The sequence below is a fragment of the Lagenorhynchus albirostris genome, chromosome 12 (assembly GCF_949774975.1).
Source record: "Lagenorhynchus albirostris chromosome 12, mLagAlb1.1, whole genome shotgun sequence".
In the NCBI taxonomy this organism is placed as follows: domain Eukaryota; kingdom Metazoa; phylum Chordata; class Mammalia; order Artiodactyla; family Delphinidae; genus Lagenorhynchus; species Lagenorhynchus albirostris.
Genome location: NC_083106.1, coordinates 7,883,117 through 7,910,223, shown reverse-complemented (window position 1 = coordinate 7,910,223; position 27,107 = coordinate 7,883,117). Strand labels below are relative to the sequence as shown.

Genomic DNA, 27,107 nt, shown 5'->3' with positions numbered 1-27,107 from the left:
AAATCACCTCATTCCAGAACACCTCCTTTGGGGATAAACGGTTTTGGTAAAATTGGATAAGGGCAGCCCAATCAAAAGATTACCTGACCCCTGTAGGAAGTATGAGACTTGTTTCACGTCTACCAGGTAACACCATCGGTCTTACGCGACGGTCCGGATGACACACAGCCTTGCGTAAGGGCGTATATTCGAATTAAAAACCTTATATTATCGGTTCCATTAAAACCTCACAAGGTTCGCCTTCCCCTCGCTTCTGCGTTAGCAAGGTGCCCCTAGAGCTGCTGACATAGGTAAAACCTCCACGTACTACACAATAGCTCCCCGGTTTCACCTCGAGATTTCAAGGCGGGGACGAACCAAGCGTCCAGGAAGCAGCACTTCCTGACGGAAGAAAGAGCATCGGTTTCCAAATTCTCAGAACTTCAAACAGCAAGGGCTCACGAAGCCTCAATTGCTCGCACTCCCCGCCCACGGCGTCGCTCCTAAGGTTGCACCTTGCCGACAGCGCGCGGAAGCATCACAGATGGGTGCTGTACCAAAGGACAGCCAATCACACGCCGCCTTCGCCCAGATTCCTCCGCCAGAGGCAGCGCCGCAGCCGCAGGTGGCCCGGCGAGCTTGTCCGCCCGGGGAGCGCGTCCACCCGGCGCCGCCAATCGCGACCCCCGCCGCCCTTCCCGTGATGCCCCGCGGCTGACCTGCGACCTCGCGGCTCACCACTCCCTGAGGCCCGCTTCCCTCCCCGCCCCCGCCGAGGTCGCAGCGCTTCAGCGGCCGCGGGGCGTGCCACCAGGCGCAGCTCCTCCTGTAGCGACTCGAGGCCCTCAGCGGGCGCCCTCCTTTCGCCTTTCCTCCCCGCGGCTGGGCCCGGCGGGCGGGAAGCTGTGGCCGCGTCCGTGAGACAACTGGTCGGTGAGTGGGCCGGGCGCTAACATGGCGGGGCGGAGAAGCGGGCGGGGCGAAGAAGCGGGCGGGCGCCGGCGGCGTCGCGGGGCGGGGCGGCGGGAGGAGCGGGAAGGGGGTGGGGCGACGGGACCTCGCTTCCTCCCTCAGCGCCATTTTGTGGCAGCGAGACCTGCAAATAAAGGGGAGAGCCGGGGCTGTGGCGGGAGGAGGAGCGCGGGGGCCGGCGGCAGCGGGGTCGGGCGGCCTGGACAGCGAGCGGGTAGCGCGGTCAGCCTATGTGACTGGGCGGCGCCGGCGCGGCCTCCGTCAGGAGAGGTAGGTGCGGGCCGCTCGCCGGAGCGGCGGCGAGGATCTCGGGGTCCCCAGGGCTGAGGCGCGGCCGCCCGGCCCGGGAAGGGGCGGACGGAGCACAGGGGGCGACTCGGAGTTCCCGGGCCCGCCGGCCTCCCGTTAGCCGCGCCGCCTTTCCGCCTGCAGGGACACTTCCGCCACCCCGAGGCCATTTTACCTCCGTCCTCAGGGTCCCGGGGGCTAGGTGGGCGCTCCCGCGGGGCGGGCGACAATCGGAGGCCGCCTTCTCGGTGCGCGTCCAGTCCCCGCCCCGGTGTCGCCGGCTCCCACCTCGGCCGGAGCGCGAGGACTGGCGGCACGAATGAGTTCAGCAGGGGAAGGAAAGCAGCGTTCGTTGACCAAATCGCACGTCGCGCAGTAGCTTAATATTGCAGCTGCGTTGTCTTGTGGACTTCCATTTTTAAATGATGGCATGCGTTCTGAATTAAAAAGAGAAAAATTATTTATTGAATTAGAGGTTTTCGTGAAATTTTAGAGTCTCATCTCGGATCCCTGTAAGGCTGTTATTAATTTTTTAAACCATATTTCACGGGAGCACATAGGAAAAGTCCAAGTTTGTTTTGATGAAGTCAGTTGGATATTTGATCCTAGAGGACTGTGTTAAAATCCTTAATAACCGTGTTTATAAAGCAAGAAACGATTCTTTTGTCCGAGATTTAAAAAGATAAAGAAATACTTTCATGATCATGTTACAGTCCTGAGTTGTCCATGTAGTTTTCCTTCTCAGAATTTAGTTAATTCCATTGCTGAGGAGGATACGTGGAAGTCACGCGTCTGTCACCACAAGTCCTACCGGGTTTTTGTTTTGTTTTGTTTTTGAAGTATAGTCGATTTACAATGTTGTTAGTTTCAGGTGTACAACAAAGTGATAATCGACCGGGTTTTTTATTTAAAAACTTTGACCATTAAGACTTCTGTGACAGATAAACATGTTGTAGACATTTAAAACCCCGTATAAAGCTACCGTGAAAATCTTTTCAAGATGCCTAAATGTTATATATGTACACATGACATTTAGTAGCATCTGATTAGGCAAGTTGGGGAAAGAAATTGCGGTGCATTAGAAATTGGGAAAGAAATTGGGGCTTGTGATAAAGAGGAGGTTCAATTTCAAGGGTTTTGGTGGCTGTATTCCTAGAGTGCGTTCAGATTTTACGTTATCTTAAGCAGATAGCTATAGCTAAGAGATCAGTATTTTCACTTCTCAGTGGCGGAACTTAGGCAAACTACCTAAATTTCTAACTCCCAAAGGACAAAAGTACTGATAAAAGTGTATCCCAGGCACTGCTATTTTTTACTTAGCTCATGTAATTTATAGAACTTCATAATATATAGCTTTCCTGATTGAATTTTGAGTATTTGTCAGAAATGGGTTGGTATAATACAGAAAATCCGTAGCAGCCTTGTGGCATGGAGATGAGAGTTGTAATAATTGTATTTGTACAGTACATTACAGCTTTCAGAGTCCGTTACACTCTTGTATGTATGTATAGGTGTAATATAGAATTCCCTTGAAAATATTCTTTGTTTAGAGGTCTTGATCATTTTCATTCAATTGTACATTATCTTGCTCTTGAAAAAAAATATTTTTCTTGCTCTTAAAAATTTTCTGTTGCTTTGCTTTTGCAAAGCAAGATGTAGATAGTACTTGGTTTTATTCTTGTTTTTATTACCTTCCATTTTTCTGCATCTAAGTATTTTCTATTACTAAGCTTACTAGAGCAAAACTTTTCAATATTCCTATAACAGTATATCCCATTAGATATTAAGGCGGTGTATCAGGCTAGATTCAGTGCTATAAATAAACATTCTCAACTCTTGAAAATGTAGTTGGTGGAATTTACTTTAATCTTTCCTAAATACACATTAAAATTCTCTTTTATGTTAATGTTAGTATTTTATTTGAAATATCTTTTGTTTGTATAGTATTTTTATGGCACTTAAAACACTGACATTTGTAGCACTTTGTGGGGCAGGCAAAACTGGTATCCTCTTTTTGCTGATTTGGAGACTGCAATCTAGAGAAAGTGACTTGCTCAAGATCACATGACTGATACATAGTCAAGAAAAATTGGTCTTCCAGTTCCTAACAAGTACACTTCTACTACAGTGCCTAGGCTAATACAGTGTCAGATTATTAGTTTCTTACGTTTAGTTGTGATGAGTTTCAGCAAGGTAGGTGATTTCTTACTGAAGTGTTGGCTGGTACTTGTTTCTCTGTTAAGGGAGAACTGAGTTGCATAACTTGGGATCATAATGCTAAGAGCCAGAGAAGTACTGAGATCTGGGATGCTAGGCTCCTAGCCTACCAAAACCGAACTCTCCATCATAAAGTGTTTCTCAGTGTAAAGGCATCAGGAGTAGATGGTGGTTCTGACGGTCTAAACTTAAGAGCTATATTACCTCTGAATTATCCACATGGATAACAAAACTTTACATAAAACATAAAACCATGTTTTAGCCAGTCCTCTTAAACTTGCTAAAAGGTAGCCAAATTGGTCAATTTTTGCTTTTTTTCTATTTTGCTTTTCTGCATTCTCTAGCTAATACTAGAGAATTCTAGCATTCTAGAATTCTAGCATTCTCTAGCTAATGCTAATTCTCTAGCATTCTCTACCCCCCCCATTTTTTAATAAGTAGCTGTTTTAATCTGAGCTAATCACCTAATGATTCATAACCCTTTTCATCATCTGGAAAATGGAAACTAACTTCGACTGTAGAAGTTGTGGTTATTAAATAAGTGATTCATAGCACTGGGTATATATTCATTTTTTCCCTTCAAGACTCAGGGTTCAACTCCAAATGATATTTCAGTCATTCTGTTTTTCTGATATGAAAATAGCTTGTTCTAAGAACCTGGAATATCCATTGTCTTTATGAATGTAGAATTAACTTTAGATGGTATTGTGCTTGTCAGTTGTGCTAAAAAAAAAAAATTGCCCTGGGGAGTAATAAATTTCACAGCACATGTGCAGTGGGAGAGTCAGAATTGAGAACCAGGTTCTATTTTGATTAAATAGTTGAATGTTGATGCTTTCAAATTTTAAGCCTGTTTCTAATTTGCCTTTTGTCACACTGTCCATTTAACTGTTGTGGCATATCATGAAATCTCAAGCAAAGATTGACTTTTCATCTGCTAAAGATAAGGGAGGAATTTCTTACTAAATGCTTATGCTTTGATTTCCCAAGTCACATATTCCATAACATGTGGAGTGACTTGTGATTGAGAGTCAACATGTGAAACGCAAACATATACAAAACCTGGATTTATCCCTGACTTACATTACAAATTTAAACATCTATTTTTATAAAGAAAATGTAGGTATTCTTTAAGCAGTGTGTTATTAGAATCTACCCAGCGTCAAGCTTTTTAAAAGGAGAGAGAACATAAGCCAGTGTTAAAAATGTAAATAACTTGCTGTTTAGAATTCTGAGAATTGGAGGTCACCAAGAATTCTGCAGTGGGGCTTAAAGACAAAAATAGGAGACTCCCCTGATGGTACAGTGGGTAGGACTCCGGGCTCCCTATGCAGGGGGCCAGGGTTCGATCCCTGGTCGGGGGAACTAGATCCCACATGCCACAACTAAGAAGCCCGCATGCTGCATATGGCATTATTACATTCTTTTTTATGGCTGAGAAATATTCAATTGTGTATATGTACCACATGCACAGTTTTGAGATGGGAAGCCTTTAGAAGGATTTAACCAGAAGACTGACATATAGGTACACATTTATATACTATTTAAGTATGTTAAAAGTTCAAATGGCTCAAATTTTCTTGTACCATTTTAATACGTTATTAGTACGTTATTGATATTTACCTACTATTTAGCATTGGACAAATGGGAAGTTCAAAGAAAATGTTAAACTTGAGTTGTGGATTCCAAGAGGTTGCAGTCTAGTGGAGTGAATGCCCATTAAAACCATTTTAAAATATAAGTAGTCAGGCCTCTGGAGGTGAACATGGTGAGCGTTTGTTTCCAAGTTCTTGGATTCACTCTAGAGTCACGTTAGGATAATCAGTCACTAAGCAGCTGTCTATAACTTGCAACAGAGATTATAAACTGGGTGATAAGGGGGCTAAAGTAGGCAGGGGCCAATTCAGAGAAAAAATACCGATTTTTAAATCATAGAAATATGGTCATGTCTTCATAGGTGTTGGTTGGTCATAGAGACTTGATCAACTCCATCAGCTCAGAAACTAATGATATATGCTCAGGTTTTTGTTTTACATCTAATGATAAGATTATCAAAGAGGGAAGAATTAAGGCAGTTAATTTATGATATGATCAATATATAATTTTTTTCCTTAAAATGTACTGATTTTTTCAACTCAGTGTACCTAATCTGAAAATCAGAGTTTAGTGACAGTATGATTAGAATATTTGAATTGGGATTGTATGTAATATAAAAAATGGTATTGAAAATCATCTCCTTTTGAGGAATCTCAGATATTCATCAAGAAGGCAAGTAGCTTTTAAAACTCAGTTTTACACTGTAAATTCTTTGATTAAGTTATTTTTATTGCGTATAATTGACATGTTATTTTCAGGTGTACAACATAGGGATTTGATGTTTGTATACACTGCATAAGGATCACCACATAAATCTAGTTACCATCTGTCACCATACGTAGTTACAAAACTTTTTTTCTTGTGATGAAGATTTTGACTCTTTCAGCAGCTTTCAAATCTACGTAATACAGTATTATTACCTATAGTCACTGTGTTGTACATTATATCTCTGTGACTTATTTACTGGCTACTTATTTAATTGTTTGGAATTTGTAGTAAGTATGGGCAGGTAAAATAAACTAAAAAGAAAGTTTAAGATGTAAGGGAACATTTATGACTTTGCTGCTAGAAAGGATACCTAGGAATAACTTTAAATTAGCTTCTCTTTGTTAAATTTGAATATTAGGAAATAGCACAAGTCTTTTCAGTAAACATAATAAAGTTAATGAGAGTATTTCTGTCATTAATCTTTTTCAACAGGATTAAGTGAATTTTATGTAAATTTATAAAAGAAGCTAATTTTGAGATACAAATTATTCTGTGACATGAAGTTAAATAATGTAGGGATATTTTTATTAAGGTGTAAATACCTTCATACCTGCATTGTGTAGTGATGAATTATCATGAGGATGATAGATTTGACCTTACTATAACAATGTTAATTCTGTAAAAGGAAAGGCTTAGCAACTGGTCTTACCCTTCCTCTGTCCTTTCAACAAGATGCCTGAGATACTGCCTGAGGCCAGTATCGGACTTCAGCACAAACCTATTACTTCTGCTGCCAGATTTGTCTTTCACAGGGCAATTGTAAGAATGCATTGAAAAATTGTATTTCTTTGGGACGTCCGTGGTGGTCCAGTGGTTGATTATATTTCTTTCAATCCTTTGTGGCAACATTACAAAGAATGATCAACTTTTTTATAAGAGAGTTTAAAAAAAAACCTAATAACAATAGTAATGTAAGATGTTAACAAAGGAGAAACTGGGTGCAGAGTATATGGGAACCCTGTAATATCTTTGCAGCCTTTCTGTAAATCTAAAACTAGTCTAAGAGGTATATAATTTTTTTCACAACTTTATCGGAGTATAAATGCTTTACAATGTTGTTAGTTTCTGCCGTGCAACAGAGTGAATCAGCTATATGTATACATTTTATCCCCATATCCCTTCCCTTTTGAGCATCCCTTCCACCCTCCCTCTTGCGCATCCCTCCCACCCTCCCTCTTGAGCATCCCTCTAGGTGGTCACAAAGCACTGAGCTGATCTCCCTGTGCTATGCAGCAGCTTCCCACTAGCCATCCATTTTACATTTGCTAGTGTATATATATCAGTGCTACTTTCTTACTTCATCCCAGCTTCCCCCCCACCCCACCCAGTGCCCTCAAGTCCGTTCTCTACGTCTGCGTCTTTATTCCTACCCTGCCACTAGGTTCATCAGCACCGCTTTTTTAAATTCCATATATATGCGTTAGCATTCGGTATTTGTTTTTCTTTCTGACTTACTTCACTCTGTATGACAGATTCTAGGTCCATCCACTTCACTGCAAATAACTCAATTTCGTTCCTAAAAGGTTTATTTTAATTTAAAAAAATAACCGAATGATTTGGTCATAACTGAGTTCAGTAATAAATTCGTTTGAAAAAGCCAGTCTTTTTTTCTTCCTACCTTAACTGGAAGAAAATCAATTGACTTTCCTCTCTTTATTCCTTTTTTCTAGGATTCAAGATGACCAACGAGGAACCTCTTCCTAAAAAGGTTTGTTTTTTCAGCAGTTTCTAAGCACTTCTTTTGACTAATAGAGTTGAAGGCACTATCCATATTGTTTGCTTTTGTTTACTCCCTTGCCTTATATTAATAGCATCATGGGTGTATAATGTGTGAGACGTTGTATCTAATATGTAATATATTTTAGAATATTTTCAGCCTTTGGAAAACTTTTGTAATAATGACATCCCCATGGTCAACTTGTAGCCTTTATCATATGAATATTCCCAGCTATATAACTACAAATAATGTCAAAATAAGAGATTATTTTACAAGACCCTATAAGTTACTTATTTTCTTTTTTTCCTAACTTAAATCCCTTTGGTTGTAATGCAGAACCACTTCCATATTTTTCAAAACAGTTTACAGCTAGTTGGTTCTTACATTCTACCATTTCCTCTGAAGTTTTATTTTCTAGTCTCATTTTCCCCATTTTTTCTTCAGTTTAGTCACTATGACACACACACAAAAGAGGTTACAAAAGAATAACAGTTTCTAAGGGGTATTTATAATTCAGTTGGGAAAGTAGGGGTATGTGCTTATTAACCAGTGAATATTTAAGTGGACAATTTAAATAGTAAATGTTACGGAAATTTCTGTCCTAAGTTTTGGGGTCAAGTGCTTTAACAGTCTTGAGAATTACTGGGTGCTTTCTGTTAGGCTTTTAATATATTCTGGTATAATGATTTTCCCTTTTCTGTTTTCTGATAGTAACATGTTACTGGTAAATGCTACAATTTGAAACATTTTTATAAAGAAAAATGTTTTAATATCTTATAAGGGAAATTAATAAGACTTAATTTTATATTAAATTAGGAGAGGTGCCTCAGCTTTACAGTCTTCTTTTGGTATAGAGAAAACATTTAATATTTCTCAATTTGCAAAACAATTTCATCTCATTAGAATATTATGCCCACTTTAAAGAACTTTTTATTTTGAAAAAATTACTGATTCATAGGAAGTTGTAAAGAAATGTACAGGGAGGGGGCTTCCCTGGTGGCGCAGTGGTTAAGAATCCGCCTGCCAATGCAGGGGACACAGGTTCGAGCCCTGGTCTGGGAAGATCCCACATGCCGTGGAGCAACTAAGCCCGAGCGCCACAACTACTGAGCCTGCACTCTAGAGTTCACGAGCCACAACTACTGAGCCCATGTGCCACAGCTACTGAAGCCTGTGCACCTAGAGCCCATGCTCTGCAACAAGAGAAACCACCACAATGAGAAGCCCATGCACCACAAGGAAGAGTAGCCCCCACTCGCCGCAACTAGAGAAAGACCGCGCTGCAATGAAAGCCAGTGCAGCAAAAAAAAAAAAAAAGAAAGGGCTTCCCTGGTGGCCCAGTGGTTACGAATCCGTCTGTCAATGCAGAGGACATGGGTTCAAGCCCTGGTCCAGGAAGATCCCACGTGCTGCAGAGCAACTAAGCCCGTGCGCCACAACTACTGAGCCCTCATGCCACTACTGAAGCCTGCATGCCTAGAGCCTGTGCTCTGCAACAAGAGAAGCCACCGCAATGAGAAGCCAGCACACAGAAACGAAGAGTAGCCCCTGCTCACTGCAACTAGAGAAAGCCCATGTGCAGCAACAAAGAGCCAATGCAGCCAAAAATAAATAAATTTAAAAAAAAACAAAAAACTTTAGGGCTTCCCTGGTGGCGCAGTGATTGAGAGTCTGCCTGCCGATGCAGGGGACACGGGTTCGTGCCCCGGTCCGGGAGGATCCCGCATGCCATGGAGTGGCTGGGCCTGTGAGCCATGGCCACTGGGCTTGCGCGTCCGGAGCCTGTGCTCCGCAACAGGAAGAGGTCACAGCAGTGAGAGGCCTGCGTACCGCAAAAAAAAAAAAAAAAAAAAAAAAAACTTTATAAAAAAAGAAATGTACAGGGAGGTTCTGTGCACTCTTTACCCAGCCTCCTTCAGCGTTAACATCTTGCATAACTGTCAGACATCTTGCATAAGAATATCCAAACCAGGAACTTGACATTGGTACAATCCACAGAGCATATTCAGACTTCCCTGGTTGTGCGTGCATTCTGTGTGTGGCTCTATGCAGTGTTATCACTTGTAACTTAATGTAAACAGCCCCACAACCAAAATAGTTACCTGAACCATTACCACAAGTCTCTCTTACGCCATTTTTTATAGCCACATCCATCCTCTCCCACTCCATTCTTAACTTAACCCCTGGCAACAACTAATCAGTTCTTCATTTCTAAAATTATGCTATTTCACAAATGTCGTATATGTGAAATTATGCTGTATTACATATCCTTTGAGTTTTTTCACACTGCATAATATCCTTCAGCTTTATCCAAGTTGTTGCATATGTCAGTTGTCTGTTTCTTGTATTGCTGTATTTCATGGTATCATAGTTTACTGTTCACCTGTTGAAAGACATCTGAGTAGTTTCCAATTTTTGGCTATTACAAATAAAGCTGCTGTGAGCATTTGTGTACAAGTTTCTGTGTGAAAATAAATTTTCATTTCTTTGGAATATGTGCTTAAGAGTGCAACTGTTGAGTTGCATGGAACATCCATTTTTAGTTTTAAAAGGATTCGCCACACTATTTTCCAGAGCAGCTGTACCATTTTACTTTCTCACTAGCAATGTATGAAGGCTCAGTTTCTCTGCATCTTCACTCAGTATTTGGTGTTACCACTATTTTTTTATTTAGCCATTCTAATAGGGTGTAATGATAGCTTATTGGGTTTTAATTTGCATTTTCCTAATAATGATACCTGTTTTAAAGATAACAAATAGTCCACCTTTTAAAAACTTCGTTCCAAAAAATAAGACTTTTTTTTAGATGTTGGTAGGAGTTTATTAATTTATTTTTGCTGTGTTGGGTCTTCGTTTCTGTGCGAGGGCATTCTCTAGTTCTGGCAAGTGGGGGCCACTCTTCCTCGCGGTGCACGGGCCTCTCACTATCGTGGCCTCTCGTTGTGTAGCACAGGCTCCAGATGCACAGGCTCAGTAGTTGTGGCTCACGGGCCTAGTTGCTCCGCGGCATGTGGGATCTTCCCAGACCGGGGCTCGAACCTGTGTACCCTGCATTAGTAGGCAGATTCTCAACCACTGCGCCACCAGGGAAGCCCAAGACTTTTTTTTAAAAAACGTCGTAGTATGTACTGAGCCATTTAAGTTTCAGACATTTCAGTACAGGCTTCCTTTTGGGAGGAGCTTTGTGTGTCTTTGGTAAAAAGGGGATTCCTAATAACAGAAACCAGCAGTTGAGGGATTAAAAGTATGATCCTGTCTTCATAAAAATAAGAATATAAGTGCCAGTGGTATTTAATATTTAAAACCTTAAGAAAGAGCACTTAGTTTGTATCATAATTCTCTTTATAGGTTCGACTGAGTGAAACAGACTTCAAAGTTATGGCACGAGATGAATTAATTCTCAGGTAAAATGTTCTTTTACCAAATAATCTTTCTATAGAACATTATGTTGTGATTCTGTACTATAGTGTTTATGTGAGGTATTGTTTTGTTTTTAATGTTAATACATCCTCAAATCATTTAATATATTTTTTGAACCTCTTTCCTACGGCCTATTTCTTCATTATATAAACATTGGGGAAAGCATAACACTTCAAAGAACTAAAGCACTAGCTTGGGTAACTTCTAGACTGATAGGTCACTTGACTTTTTTTCTTGTAGAGGGCAAATATTCAGAACTTTAACTTAAAAGCATTTGTACTTCATGTGTATAACTTGCTATGGGGAAAGACCCTGTTCTCAGGAAGCTTTCAGTTTACCAAATGAATAGACTTGTTTTGATGTAGTTAATTTTTTTACTTTTCTGTGTAACATGGAAAAGTTGTACTCCTTAAGGATATTCTTCTCGTTGTGGAAGAAATATATTATTTACTGGTGAAGCAGAGTTACTCTTTCTCATAACTGTGACCTTGGTCAACTCATTTAACTTTATATATCTTTCATTTTATTATCTGCAAGTTAAAGCAGTTGGATTAAATTACTTTTAAAGATGACTTCCAGCTCTGAATTTCTGTGGTTATCTTAAAATGTCTTACTAAAGCAGATTGTCAAGTACAGCATTATATTATTCGTTTTTCAAATGTAAGAAATCAGAAAATGGGATCACGCATGTTTTGTATTTTATAACTTTCATATATTCTTTTTGCATTTTATCACTATGGTAAGTTTTTTACGAGGTAACTTTTAGATAAAAATAAAATGAATATTTCAGAGCAACCTGCAAGTTCATTGAACTTTTTCCTCTAGAAATTTCAAGGAATTTTTACTTGAGGAACTGAGTAAATTTAACAGAGTGGAAGTTGGGGAGAGAAAAGGTGGTTTTATAAGATAGGGAAACACAGATGACATGCTCCATTGTTTCCTAGAGCCCGATAATTTCCCACCCTTGTTTACTTAACTAGGTACACTCTATTGCAGACATGCTCTTTATTTTCCTTTACTGTAATCTCATGCATAGAAGTTTTTCTATTGCATACCTTCATTTTCCTGCACATAAAATTTAAATACTTAGTATTTTAAAATACTTTTGCCCTTTCCTGCTGATGTAGACGCTTGTGATATACTGTTGATGTTCTCTTTGTACCTCTGATATGGTACACTCCTTGCCTTTTATCCTTTCTTAGATAATTCCTCTGGTTAGTATGTGCCGTCTCTTGATTTAACTGTTGGGGGAGAAATCGGTACTATAATCTTAATTTAAAAATCAGGAACAATTTTTTATGTTAAATTACCTTTAAGGTTTTAAAAATCATGTGCAATTTATATTCTTGAGGTAGTTTAATTTATTTAGGGACTTCTCATTTATGACTTTTAAGTAGGTTTTTTCCTCATTAATTCTCTTTGTGATTTTAAATTAACTGCTACTTAGTCTCTTTTTTCTACTTGATGAGGATGTTTGTGGTTTGAGCTTTTATATATATATTTTTTGTTTGTTTTTAATTAAGGCTGCATTGGGTCTTCGTTGCTGCACGTGGGCTTTCTCTAGTTGCGGCGAGCAGGGGCTGCTCTTCATTGTGGTGCGCGGGCTTCTCATTGCAGTGGCTTCTCTTGTTGTGGAGCATGGGCTTTAGGCACTCGGGCTTCAGTAGTTGTGGCTCGCGGGCTCTAGAGCGCAGGCTCAGTAGTTGTGGCACACAGGCTTAGTTGCTCTGCTGCATGTGGGATCTTCCTGGACCAGCGCTCGAACCCGTGTCCCCTGTATCGGCAGGCGGATTCTTAACCACTGCGCCACCAGGGAAGTCCCTGAGCTTTTATATTTCTCGTTTCCTCTAAAATAAATAGTTCTTATATAACCTCCACAAAACATCTTTATTCATCCCAAAATGTTGAATGAACTCCTCTTTGTGTCCTAGGTTGTAGAGGCCGTAAAAATGAGCATGCCCTTGGCCTAGTCTTTATGTAGAATGGATTAGCTTGATATTATGGAATATTTTTGTTCATTGTGTTGTAATGTTAATAAATCTCACAGCAAACTTGTCAGAGGTTTTAAGATTATAAAAATATTTTCTAAAATCAAAGTAAATTTTAATTAGCTGTAACTGAAGAGCACCTTGAAAACAGCTCTTAAGTAAGCAAGGTGGCAGACAGCTTACTTTCCAGGAGCAGTTGCTTAAATGTAAGACTGGGGAAAGTTTGTTAACTGCAGTAATTGCCAAGAGCAGCTAATATGGCCTATATTTTGAGGGTAGAGGAATATAATGAAGAAAGGTCCTGATGGCATATGGCATGTATGGAAGTTGTTTCTGCTAATTAGATATGCTTTTGAAAAATAGTATGTTCTCTCCCCCCCACACTTTTTTTTTGTTGTTGTTACTTTGAGAGAATCACGTGGTATTTTCATGTAAGAGCCGAGATAACCTTCAGTCCCTTATAATCAGGCACTTAAAAATTTTTTTTAATGTTTTTTAAATTTTATTTAACTTTATTGATTTTTGGCTGCGTTGGGTCTTCGTTGCTGCGCACGGGCTTTCTTCTAGTTGTGGCGAGCAGCGGCTGCTCTTTTTTGCGGTGGGCAGGCTTCTCATTGCAGTGGCTTCTCTTGTTGCAGAGCACAGGCTCTAGGCACGCAGGCTTCGGTAATTGCGGCATGCGGGCTCTGGAGCGTGGGCTCAGTAGTTGTGGCATACGGGCTTAGTTGCTCCGCAGCATGTGGGATCTTCCCGGAGCAGGGCTCGAACCGATGTCCCCTGCATTCGGATTCTTAACCACTGCACTACCAGGGAAGTCCCTAGGCATGTTTTTTTAAATGCCTTTTGTTTGAGGTGGAGAGCATATCTGAAAAGTACGGTTAAGTTTTTCAGTCAGCTTCCATAATCCAGGCAACATGCTGAACATCAGTGATACAAAGTCCTGTATGGTGTGTGATCTGACCCACGGGAACACTGCTTGGTGTATTTTCAGCAGGGAACACTTTTCTCTGTATTTCCATTTACCTAACTCCTGTAAGTTGAGAAGGAATAATTTTGAAGTGACTCATTTATTATGGGTTAAACTAGATTTCTGGTTATCTCAAAATGGAAGAGACATTAAAATTCATGCAGTGGAATTCTCAGTATTATTTAAAGCTTATGGATGTGGTTTTCTAGTATATTTAATAAAAGCAATTTAAACATAACTAATATGGATTTATTTTTGTACTAGGTGGAAACAATATGAAGCATATGTACAAGCTTTGGAGGGCAAGTACACAGATCTTAACTGTAAGTTTGAGTTTTAGCTTTCTAAAGACTATGTGACTATTGCCTTTTAGATTGTTGTTATAAGCACAGGATAACTGGTTTTACTAAGTAATTTTTATTCAAGCATTTTATTGAGGAACTCTGTCCAGGCACTATGCTGGGTGCTAAGAAATAGGTGAATGAGACATGCTGTCTCTTCTTGAAGAGTTCGCAGTCATTGGAGAAGACCAACATGCAATAATCTTAGAATAGCACTTCTCTTTTAACTGAAGGTTCCGAGAGAGCATAGATAGGGAAATTCACAACTACTTGAAACTTTCCTTGATGTGTCCCTTCCACAGAGAAATTTCAAGTGAAGCATGAGTTATTACTCTAGAAGAGAGAAGCAACCAGTATTAAATTTATGATAGCTTAAATTGTAACAATAGGATACAGCTATGTATTTATGGATTTTTCAACATCTGCTAAAAATAATACAATTTAGTCTTCAGACCAATTTAGTCTTTGTCACTTTTCACTGAGTTAGAGTAACATAATATTTGTGAGTATAAAAACCAGTACACTTCTCCAAGTTCAGAAAGCTTAATATCCTAAAATCTCAATTATTTTATGATTATAGTATAATCCATAGAAGTTGTGAACATTATGAAAACTTAAAGTAATTGTCTCTGCAGTTATGGGCATGTTTATATTGAATAGGTTAAAAACGGTACTAATCAGGACTTTCTGAATACTTCATAGTATAAACAAATGCAAATAACGAAGTTTCCTGGTGTTTGTTGGCAACAGATTAGACCATAACAACGTAATCCCGTCTAGCATTAAGTGGCTGTGGACCCGTATAACAGCACTAACTCCTAAAAGAGCACTCATGATCAGGAACAGATTTCATTGTTACAGAAGCATTGGTAGAATAGAAAGTAAAGATTTAAACTTGTTACCGTGGTTTTTATCATCTGTTCAAAGGCAATCAGAACTTTCTTTTGGTTAGTTCAGTTTGATCTTGAAAATTATATTTCATGATGTTGGGGTTTTTTTTCCTTTAATCATCAGCTAATGATGTAACTGGCTTAAGGGAATCTGAAGAAAAACTAAAGCAGCAACAGCAAGAGTCTGCACGCAGGGAAAACATTCTTGTAATGCGACTAGCAACCAAGGAGCAAGAGATGCAGGAGTGTACTGTAAGTATTTCAAATGTTTTAAAGTCTTTTTGAGGAATTGGGTTTTGGGTCACATGATGACATGTATTAATTCACATTAAGCTAATTTTGTTACTTAATAGGAATTATAGATGCACATTTTGTTAAGGTAGAAATGCTTTGAGCTTAAATGTGCTAAATGTAAAATTTTGTTAGATAACCTTTCATTATTGGATTTAAAGTAATTTTTCTGTGGCCAAGAAGTCAAAAATCTTAAATTATTCTCTGAAATCTCCATGATTTATAAGAATTAGCATATTGGTTCAGCTGTCTTTAAGTAACTGATATCTGAGGGTATAAGCAGCATTTAGTCTTTACTAAGCAAGCCGTCTGATTAGTTTCTCCTCTGCTGTCTTTACCCCTTTCTGCATAAAGTTATTTTTCTTAGTATCATCAACTTCTACCATGTCTTTTAATTGTTAATCTTTCATTCGTACTATTTGCCATGTGTACATAGATCTGAAATCTAATGATATATTTGATCCTTTAGCTCTGGGGTTGAATTTAGAGTCAGTTTTATGCTGTCTTTGACAGTCTTAGCCCTTTCTTTTAGTGTTTGTATATGTCAGTTATATAAGATAGGGGCAGCTCTATTCCTGTTGTTCCTAATAGTTTTTTTTTTCTTTCTTTCTTTCTTTCTTTGGTTTTTTGTTTTTGGACTGCACTGCGCGGCTTGCGAGATCTTAGTTCCCTGACCAGGGATCAAACCCAGGCCCCTGCAGTGAAAGTGCTGAGTTCTAACCTCTGGACCGCCAGGGAATTCCCTGTTGTTTCTCATCTTAAAAGCTGAAATTTTCCTGAATTTTTTTGTGTAATCTCCATTTGATAGTTATTAAAATCTAATGCATAAGGCAATATTCTGGTCACTGGAGACTAATAATCTGTGGGTCACAGTTCTGTTTCTTCTCTCACCAATAAAATGTTCTTTAGGGCTTAATCACAATCCTTATTCTTGTGCAGACGCTGTCTGTTGTCCACATTTCCACAAAAGTCTTTAGTCCCTTTTCCTTCTTTTTTTTTTTTGCTGTGCTGTGCGGCATGTGGGATCTTAGTTCCCCGACCAGGGATTGATCCCACGCCCCCTGTGCCCTGCGTTGGAAGTGCAGAGTCTTAATCACTGGACTTCCAGGGAAGTCCCATTCACTTCTTCAAAATGACTTCTTTACCTGTTAAAGAGTAGCCTCTGTTATTTTCTCTATCTTCTCACCATTCCTTTTGTTTCTACCAATTTAGTTTCCATCTGCACTGCCACTGATATTTTTTCTGTAAAGTCACTAATGAACGTATTAAGAAATTTCTCTTTCTCAGCACTCATATGCCTTTACTTTCCCTAACTTCAACTATTGACCATTCCCACCTTTGGCTTTTTTTTTTTTTTAACCTAGATACCTGGTTCCAAGAAGTCTTACCAACATTTTGAATATAGGGTTTTTGTTTTTGTTTCTTTTCTGTAACACCCACCCATCCCATTCAATTTTTTTTTTGCTTAGGATTTTCACGTCTAATGGCATGAGTACTACTTCTCAAGTGCCTAGTCTCAAAACCATTTAATTCTTTCTTTTTGTGATATTTAGGACTCTAGGTTCTACCATTTACTCATTAATAGTTTTAGGTTTCCCTGTTAACATGGCACTGTGCCAGATGCTTACACATGCAAAGGATGAATCTTACCTTCAGAGTGCTAGCACCTGGTAGATAGAGTGTGAATGGATGGTGCTGATGATAATGTCTCATAAAACCAATGCATCTTGATTTCTTTTTATCTCTTGAATCCTATTCTTGACATTCTAGTCCAGATACTTCTTAACACTTGCCTAGATAGTATGTGCTGTTGACTCATCTCAGTGATTCTGCAGCCATTCCATATACACTGGCAGTTTTGATCATATTATGCCTAATCAGGGCCTTTGGTGATGCCTCATCACCCTTTTTGTCATCTCAACCTATATTTAAGAGTTTTTCCAAGTAGAACCTAACTTTTTCCAGCCACATTTTTTTACAGCTCTTCTCTGCACAGGCCAGCCGAAGAACTCACTGCTTTTTCAGTTAGAACACAGTGAAGTTTTGCAGAGAGGGCAGCAGGAGCAAACACAAGGAAATGGCAAGCTTATGTGTAGCAGATGAGGGCCGTTCACTGTGTAATCTAAATACTAGTAACTATGTTCGTGTAAGAGAGGCAGTGTTTTCTTTAGTGATAGTGGTACATGCTATATGTTACATGGCATGCTTTATTCCTGTTAGATTACCTCAGCAGCTTGCATTATATTGAATAAATAGGTGTACTTTTTGGTTTAAAATGAGTTACTTTTAAAATTCCTTAAGCTAAAAGAGGAAAAAATAGTTCTGTTTGCTCAGTGAAATACTAACTAAATGTATCCTACTATATTTGTATGTTTTATGGTAGAAATTAGCTGCTTAGGAAATGTTAGTTTCAGTCCTTTTTTTTTTTTTTTTGCGGTACGTGGGCCTCTCACTGTTGTGGCCTCTCCCATTGCGGAGCACAGGCTCTGGACGCGCAGGCTCAGCGGCCATGGCTCCCGGGCCCATCCGCTCCGCGGCGTGTGGGAGCCTCCCGGACTGGGGCACGAACCCGTGTCCCCTGCATCGGCAGGCAGACTCTTAACCACTGCACCACCAGGGAAGCCCTAGTTTCAGTCCTGTTTAAGGTTTAGTGTGGAGCAGGATCTTGAACCAGATCTACTTTGGGTGTGAAGAAAGTGATGCATTTAATGATGATACACTGTATCTCATATTTTAGAAATGTATTTTTAGTGTGCTAGTAAATAGTACAACCAAAGTTGAAGTTGAAGGTTTCATATGTAAGCAGAGGGTTTTGGTATGGTGGGAAAAGCCCTAGATTGGGAGTCAGGAGGCTTGAGAACAAGAATTCTGGTTTTAGTACTGGCACTGAACTAACTATCCTTGGACAGTTGGCTTATTTAATCTCTCAAAAATAAGCAGTTTGGACCAGGTCAGTCACCTTCCAGCCTTACAATGCTGTGATTCAAATCTACTTGGAGGGGGAAAAAATGCTTAATTTTGGGTTAAGGTGCTGTTTATAAAGCTGTAATGCCAACTCATGTAAATATGTAAGTACTATACATTTTTAAATTTAGAAACGCAAATATGTTTTAAATTATAACCTTGTAACCTGGTGTATTTTTAGGGAACTTGTGTATAGACTAATTTCCCATAAGCACAGATTTACTTACATAAGTAATATTTTAAACTTTGCTTTTTTTCCCCAGTGGGCATCAGCATTTTTAGTAAATATAACAGTGATTGATTGATTGATTTTTGTACTGTTTTGGTTGCCAACGTGTTAGTCTCCTTATATTTGAAGTTTCTAAATACGGAGTGCAATCAAATGGCCTTTATTTCTACATGGATAACCTTAAATAGTTTCGTGGGGGGGGGGGTGGTTTCTTCTTTTTTGGCTGCAGGGCGTGCGGGATCTTAGTTCCCTGACCAGGGATCGAAGCCAGGCCCCAGCAGTGAGAGTACTGACTCTTAACCACTAGACCCTCCTAACCAAGGAATTCCCAAATAGTTGTTTTTAATTTGTACTTTTTTTAGAGGATTTTATGATCAAGGGGGGAAAGGACTTAACAAACAAGTTGGTAAATCCAGTGAATGAAAGGGATTTTATCTCTTCTTAAGTATGTTTCCTTGGATTTGGTAGTAATTGGTGTTTTTTTGCTTTGCACAGACTCAAATCCAGTACCTCAAGCAAGTCCAGCAGCCTAGCGTTGCCCAACTGAGATCAACAATGGTAGACCCAGCGATCAACTTGTTTTTCCTAAAAATGAAAGGTGAACTGGAACAGACTAAAGACAAACTGGAACAAGCCCAAAATGAACTGAGTGCCTGGAAGTTTACGCCTGATAGGTAAACAAATCATACTCCCCAGTCAAGACTTCCCTGACAGTCCCACTACGAGAAAGCTGTGGTGGGACAGCCAAGTACTCGTTTCCACACCAAGACTCAGACTTTTTGAGCCAAAAAGCCACATTCTTATACTATCCAGCTTGTAATGGGTAATGTAAAACTTACCAGATGAACCTTGTGTTTCAGCTTTTTTCTCTTCCCCCTCCCCTTGCTTCAGAGGCCTGATGGCGTCGGACTATTCCGAAGAAGTGGCCACCTCCGAAAAATTCCCCTTCTAGAACATGTAGACACTTGAGAAGTGTTTCTGTTTGAAGAAAATAGAGGGAGAAACAGAAGTCTTAAGTCTGTGGCACACTGTGTCTTCAGACAGTTTGGAGGAATGAAAACCTAGAGATTTAAAATCATGAATTGAACATGTAAAATTCCAGTAAATGTAAAGATGGAATATGCATCGCTCTTAACCTTGAGCATAGTGACTTAGAGACACTGTATATCAGTTTTGCCAATAAGACTGTGGACTTCGTGATTGTTGTTGAACTTCTGGGTCAAACTCAAATGAGGTGAATTTTGCCTTTAAAGGGTTTATTTGCTAAGAACCAACTTAATAGTCATGAGAGAATCAAATAATAGATGTCAGTACAAGTAGTTCATATATTTAACCATTTAGTTTGGGGCTCCATATTACTTGATTGAGCCTTAAATCAATGTGGTTTTACTCAATGGTTTGTTCTTTGAATGGTTGCTAATACTGTAGATAATCTTATTGAGGACTGTACAAATAATGAAGGTGTGGTATCAAACTTCAGGTCTAAACTGTTTGAAGCATTATAAACATTCATTTCACAACTAGATTGTATAAGGATATTAGCTGTGATGAGACTCACTGCGTTATTTTTTTCAGTAGTGAAATTTATTAAATCCCCATTCCATTCAACAGGCACATGTTGAAAGAGCATTGTCGTTGGTGTTAATGGGGGAATGTGTTCCTTCATTGTATTTGGGCCTTTTGTATTGCACTCTTGATATTAAATTAAATGTGCCTTGAAATAGTTGGTTTTTTTTTTTGTTTTGTTTTTGGTTTTGTTTTGTTTTTTAAGTTCAAGGATTACTATGATGATTTTGTTGTACTTTTAACATTTTGGTTTTGGGGGGGCTGTGAGAGCAGATTGATTTCGAAAAAATTGTTGCTGTGCTCTTCAAAGTGAAGGAAAAGGCTCTGTGTCTCATTTTTTAAAGACCTACTTTTTTCCAGCTGGTATCATAAAAGACAAGGAGACTTGACACTTGTTGCTTTTTGACACCTTGTCCCAGGATATTGCAGTAGACATTAATGTGGGACAGCTTCACAGGGTGCCTGCCAGAAGATTGGGGACAGAATGTATTGGAACTGTGGGCTGGCCTAAGTGAGACATTTTGTGAATTGGAAAAAAAAAAAAAAAAAACAAGGTATAGTGATCATTTCTAGCAAATTCATTTGATCATTTAGATAAATGAGGCATTATTTTCTTCATGCTTCCATCCAATCCTGGAGGTGAATTTTTTCGTCAGATCATTCTATAAGTCACCAATTCGAATTTTCACTTGGTGATAATGGAGTCTAAGATGAGTGGAAGATAAATGTTCCAGATTGCCCCAACGTTTAAGTGCAGTTTTAACAAGGGTGACTTAAGTTCTCTCTTAATCATTCAAATAAATTGTAAGTATCTTGTATGTGTGTGCTTTAGGGAACTGGTTGTGGGGCAGAGGGTGGGCTGGAGAAGTGGTTTGTGTGACTTCACGGCAAGAAATCGCTTCTAAAATTCTCACTGCTTGTGGGGGTTGGAGGGTAAGTAACCAAATCTGTTTGAAATTGGCTTCTTGTGCCCGATTTAAGGCTTTTGTGTATATGTTATGCCATTTAAGATCACAGTAGAGAAGACCTATGTATTCTCAGTAGGTCAGGAAATAATTCATAAAAGGTATCATTAACATGTACTCAAATTTAGCCAAGCATCTTTCTTTGCCACTTAGGTAACAGTCACCTTGAAGTGGGTTTTTTCTTCTTACTGTTAAAAACTTTTTTTTAATTAATAAGGTAACACATGCTAATGTATAAAATTGAAACAGTGTAAAGAAAAGTGGAGGTGAAAAGTGAGTTTTACTCCTGGGTGTGACCTTGCCCTTCCCTGTTCAATTCCGCAGGAGTAGTAAGCACTTTTAAATTTCTTGGGTATCATTAAGATAATTTGTGTGCATATACAGTAATTATATATATGTATGTTGATTTTAAACAAATGTGACATGTATACATACATACAGATGATTTGTGCCAGGGCTTTCCCCACCCCACTTTATCCTTGGGCATTTTCCCATTTTTTACTATATTTAAATTACTTACCATTTTTAATGGTTATATAATATTTTCATTGTATTAGTAAATCATAATTTACTTTAATTACCTATAAATGGGTTTTTATTTTGTAAAAAGTAGGCTATAAGCCAGAGTTCATCAGGTGGTATAAATACATCATTAATTTGAAACAAATAGTCCTCAATCAATACTCTGTCTGGAATAATTCAAATAGAATGGGTTATGTGGGTTTTGTTTTGTTTTCCACTTTTTTATTCTGTTTTAAGAAAGATCTCATGAATTATGTTGTCCACTTTAGTTAAAATATTTCATACATGTGACAGTGCATATATTTTAGGGTAGTTAGGGGGATATATTGCAGTGTTTTGACAGTTTTCAGTTTGCATTTAAACATTTAGGTACTTGTGTGTACACCTCTTCAGAATACCCTGTCTCCCTTCCCCTTGATGACAAAGCAGTGTACAGTGTCCGTTCTTTTTTATAAATCATTCTCTTAAATTATTTCCTATTGTATTTTCTTTGTGGGTTATTTGATTTTTAGGAATGAGTTAGATTTTTTTTTTTTTTGGTAAAATGATTCCAAAGACAAGTTACTTGTAATTGGATTCTTACCATCTTTTGTGATATGATGAACACAACACAAATTTTACATGACATAGTAAAATTATAGAATGTTTAAAGAACAGCAGTTTTTTGAAGATTTGTTTTAAAGTGATCACTAAGTTTAGAAGTGGTAGGATTATTTTAGAACAGGCATTTATAAAAAGGCATGACTTCATAAATGAATTTTTTTTGCATTAGAATTTGTGATACTTTATATGAGGTTAAGTCAGGTCACAATGTATTGATTTTACTATTGTCTGTGTTTTAAAAAATTCATATAAAAGATTTCTCAGGTTGGTAAACACTGATGCTATATACTTTGCAAGAAAGCAGTGTTGTGGGAGCATAGGCAGTAAAGTGGAAGGAATGCCCCTGTCTTAGATGATGGTGCGTGTTTCTTATTCCTCATTTGATTTGTAAACTCTTGTTCCCTAGAGACTAAAGTCAGGGTGCTTATAGGAAATGGGGGATATCTGGAGCTGTAATAACAATGAACAGAAATATCAGCTAATAAAGTTGCCATGTAGAGAAAAAACCCTTACCACATGCTAACTCATGGTTTTCATCTGAGGCTCCTTTGCACAGTGGTACCCCAGGTTTTACCAGAGATTTGTGTAAGGAAAATGTATTAAAAACTTTTGCTTGAATCATATTGGGTTAGAACATGTGCTCTTGATAAAAGAACCTTGCAACACTGAGCCAAAGAATGAGAAACATTTACAAAGTGCTCCCATCTTAAAACATTTAAAAAGTGTGTGTACAGCAATTGCAAAAATGCAACCAAAAGCCCCAGTAACAGTGTCTCAATAAAACTTCACTGCTTTTCTTTAGCCTCATTAATAAGAATAGAAAGAATCACTTTTAAAGAGTTCTAATTTAAGTATATAATTGTGATGTTACCTTTGAAACTTGGATAGGGACAGTTTGATATTCTTGTGATGGAGTAAAGTTCAGAATGACCTTACTGGTTAAAGAATTTTTTTGCTGACACTTTCTATTGTTTTCTTCTTTTAACTCCTTTAATAGGGCTTTCATTTGCCTGATATACTACTTCAAATTCATCTCATCCTTAATAGTAATATAGGGGATGAACATTGATTGCATTTTTGCAATTACTGTGTATATGCACAGGTCTATAGTACATTGCACTAGCACTTGGTAACTAATTTGTTGAAAGTATGGCACTCCTAATTTGGCACACACTTACATATTTGCATTATTTATGATAAGTAACTCCAACCTTATTTTTGTGTCCTAAGAGTAATCTTTTCAACATGGATAAAATCTTCACCACATACCAATATTAAAATTTCAAAAACTTTCATCCCAGTTTAAGACAGCTCAAAAGTATATATATCATATGAAATTAAATGAGGGATTGGTGAATAGGAATAGTCTGAAGGCTTTTTAAAAACAGTAACTGAACAGGCCTCACTTAATGCAGTAAATAAACATTCTTGTGAGAACTGCCTATTAAGAGGCATCCTTAAAAATGCTGATCTAGCAGGAATAAATATACTCTCATTCATTTATATATTTATAGGTGCTGATTTTTATATATTAGGTATTTTAAAGAAGTTTACATTTGAGGTTGATGTTACATTTACCCTTTCAAGAACTTTTCTGTTCCATAAAGCTAAGTACCTTAGTGCTTTACTAATACTGTATATCTAAAATGTGTGTTAATTAACTGGCCTGTTTCTATTTCAAATTATAATTTGGGATAAAAATAGATTTCAGAATCAGTTATTAATAGAAACAAAAAGTGGCCATTTAGGTACTTCTTCTTTAGGTTTTTAAAATTTTTGCTGCTGTATTGGCAAAATACTGAAATGTACAAGATGGATGTATTCCAAAAAGAAGATGGTAATTGTAGGGAGGCATCTGCTGTGACATAGTGTTATGTTCTGTACGTGTTACATCTATCGTTGTAATAATTGCAAGCAAAGAAGGTTGTAGAGAGTTTTGTCTTCATTTTGTGATGAATGGCTCTTTCCTTTACAGCCAAACAGGCAAAAAGTTAATGGCGAAGTGTCGAATGCTTATCCAGGAGAATCAAGAGCTTGGAAGGCAGCTGTCCCAGGGACGTATTGCACAACTTGAAGCAGAATTGGCTTTACAGAAGAAATATAGTGAGGAGCTTAAAAGCAGTCAGGATGGTAAGGGGTTTTTTGAAAAGTTTGGTTAAGTTTGCACTGGCTTTAAAATACTGCCAGGCATGAGTATTATAGATTAGAGTGTATATGCTCATCTCTGCCAATGGTTCTATAAAATTATAAGTGAAATATTTCCAATTGAGTTAGCAAACAAAGCCATTTAATCTTAGCGGTCCCCTCAGCCTCCCCCCCCAGCCCCTGAATTGTTTATTGTGCAAATTTCATAGGAAGTTTTTGTTTTTTAGGGGTGGGATTTGGCAAAAGATAGAAAGGCTGTTGTATTATGTAGCTATATAAATTTATATTCAGTGCTTAAAAGAGGGAATATCTTCATTCAACCAGTTTCTGTAAGTGTAAATCTTGGAAGTATTTGGCTATTTCCAGGGATCTGAAAATATATATAATTGATTGTGGAAATTCCCTGGTGGTCCAGTGGTTAGGACTCGGTGCTTTCATTGCCGGGTCCGGGTTCCATCCCTGGTCAGGGAACTTAAGTCCCTGCAAGCCGCACGGCACGGCAAAAAATAGAAAATAATAAATAAATAAAAGTATATAGTTGATTTTACCTTTTAAGATCCTATTTAGTGAATAAGATGTAATAGTTCTTTGCTAAGACAAACGCAACTTGTCAGCCGCCATCTCTTTTTTCGCTGGGCAAGTATAGTTTCATCCATGCTATTTCTCCTTTGTGAGGAAGATTAGTAGTAAGAAAAATACCCAAGCTCTGGAGATTAGATTAATTGCAAACTGTAGTTAATTGCAAAGAAGGTCGCTAGTCAAGCAATATCTTTAAAACTGCCTTTTCAAAGTGATGGTTCTTAGCTCTCACTATTTATAAATATAGTAAATAGGAGGTTTTGTATAGTAGTAAATGAACTCCCCCTCCACCCCCAAGGCTTGTTTAGAACTTAATAGACATCTGTATTTTTATCAGTTTTCAAGAGTTATTTTCTCTGAATTTTGTTCTTGGATGGGGGATAATCCTTGATGACTGCATAGGCTTCTTTGGAGTATTAGAGTAGAGGACCGCACTTCCCCAGGGGCTAACCTGCTGTGGAGCTGAGACATTGGCTCGGAGGATGAGGAGTAAGGGGCTGGACATGAGGCCCCAGCTCAGCAGACGTGGAGCAGCTTCTGTGGGCTGTGACCAGTTTTATGTGGCTAGGTAGTTTGAATAAATTTAAATTTAGTTACTTTAATATATTTATTTTAAGCTTTTGCCTTCCTCCCCAAAACAAACTCATTGTTGAATGGCTATTTTAACATTCCAAGCAAAATTTTAAAGTACTCTTGTGATTTTATAATTGTATTTGTTTACTTAAACATTTACTGATTGCCTGGCTTTGTGCAGGCACTAAGAAATATTTTTAAATATGTTAAAAGAGATATTAAAGTAGGTTTGACTCTCCTTTGCACAGAACTGAATGACTTCATCATTCAACTTGACGAAGAAGTAGAGGGTATGCAGAGTACCATTCTAGTTCTTCAGCAACAACTGAAGGAGACGCGCCAGCAGTTGGCTCAGTACCAACAGCAGCAGTCTCAAGCCCCAGGCCCGAGTACCAGCAGGACTACATCTTCTGAGCCTGTAGGACAGGCAGAGGCCACAGGTAAAGACTGCAGTCGTCTGGCCAACGGACCAAGTAACGGCAGTTCCTCCCGGCAGAGGACGTCTGGGTCTGGATTTCACAGGGAGGGGGACACAGCCGAAGATGACTTCCCTTCTTCACCAGGGAATGGTAATAAGGCCTCCAACAGCTCGGAGGAGAGAACTGGCAGAGGAGGTAGTAGTTACGTAAACCAACTCAGTGCGGGGTATGAAAGTGTAGACTCTCCCACGGGCAGTGAAAACTCTGTCACACACCACTCAAATGACACAGACTCCAATCATGACCCTCAAGAGGAGAAAACAGTGAGTGGGAAAGGTAACCGAACTGCGGGTTCCCGCCACGTTCAGAATGGCTTGGACTCAAGTGTAAATGTACAGGGTTCAGTTTTGTAAAAATTTTTCCAGCAAATTTTTATACAGTGTCATTTAATTGGGAGAGGATACTGTCCAGAAAATTAACGCATACTTTTGTCACAATTTGCCTTTTTTGTGGGTGTTTTTTTTTTTCCTTTCCCTTTTTCTTTTTTTCCTTTTTTTTCCTTTTTTTTGTCTTTTTGCTTCAATACCTCTGCCACTTTGGAAACTGTAACAGTTAATTACTTTGAATGTTGCTAAAAGGACATTTTGTGTAGGGTCAGGTTATTTTTATATGAGTTAATGTGAAGTTGTAAATGGAAACCTTTCCTTAAAGTGTAACACAATGATGTCTGTTTAAATCTGTGTCTATCCTAGAACCTGTGCTGTGTAAGGGCATTCTTATTCATGCTGTTATTGTACTTACGCACCGTTCAGACTTGTTAGCATAGCTGTGGGTTTATGACTGCCAGGTCTGCCCAGTACAGTAGTTTTATCACTGAAAGTTGGACTTGTTGAAGGAGTCCTATAGTAGTTTCAGTGTTAGATACAGTTTTTTCCACCATACATCTGTGCATTTTCTCTTTAGGTGACTGAATGTTTAAGAAACTGTGTGCATAGTTACTCAGTTTTTATGAATTGTTGTATCCTGTTAATGCATATTGCTCTGTGACTCCAGTATATCTCACCTGTACTGACCAAACTTAAATAAAGATTTTTATTGTAACTCCTTA

General features: G+C 38.6%; 1 protein-coding gene across 3 annotated transcripts; it reads left to right on the top strand.

Annotated features, from left to right (window-relative positions):
- Nucleotides 1–603: 603 nt before the first annotated feature.
- Nucleotides 604–27,107, top strand: WTAP (WT1 associated protein). Of its 3 annotated transcripts, XM_060167311.1 has the most exons (8): nt 620–912; nt 7,491–7,528; nt 10,886–10,941; nt 14,177–14,235; nt 15,268–15,395; nt 19,123–19,301; nt 24,259–24,413; nt 25,829–27,107. In XM_060167311.1, exons 2-8 carry the CDS (start codon nt 7,499–7,501, stop codon nt 26,410–26,412), a joined length of 1,191 nt encoding a protein of 396 aa, XP_060023294.1. In that variant the 5' UTR covers nt 620–912; nt 7,491–7,498; the 3' UTR covers nt 26,413–27,107. The 3 variants fall into 3 exon arrangements, with proteins under 3 accessions (XP_060023296.1, XP_060023294.1, XP_060023295.1); XM_060167313.1 differs by lacking the exons at nt 24,259–24,413; nt 25,829–27,107 and adding an exon at nt 19,519–20,352 and having other exon boundaries at nt 604–912; XM_060167312.1 differs by lacking the exons at nt 620–912; nt 7,491–7,528; nt 10,886–10,941; ... (1 more) ...; nt 15,268–15,395; nt 19,123–19,301 and adding an exon at nt 19,308–19,861.

Bases quoted from the DNA above. Each gene is read 5' to 3' on its own strand.
- WTAP (XM_060167311.1), top strand. From the start codon at position 7,499: ATGACCAACGAGGAACCTCTTCCTAAAAAG. The intron at 10,942-14,176 runs GTAAAATGTTCT...TTTTTGTACTAG, and splicing joins CGAGATGAATTAATTCTCAG to GTGGAAACAATATGAAGCAT. The intron at 14,236-15,267 runs GTAAGTTTGAGT...TTTAATCATCAG, and splicing joins CAAGTACACAGATCTTAACT to CTAATGATGTAACTGGCTTA.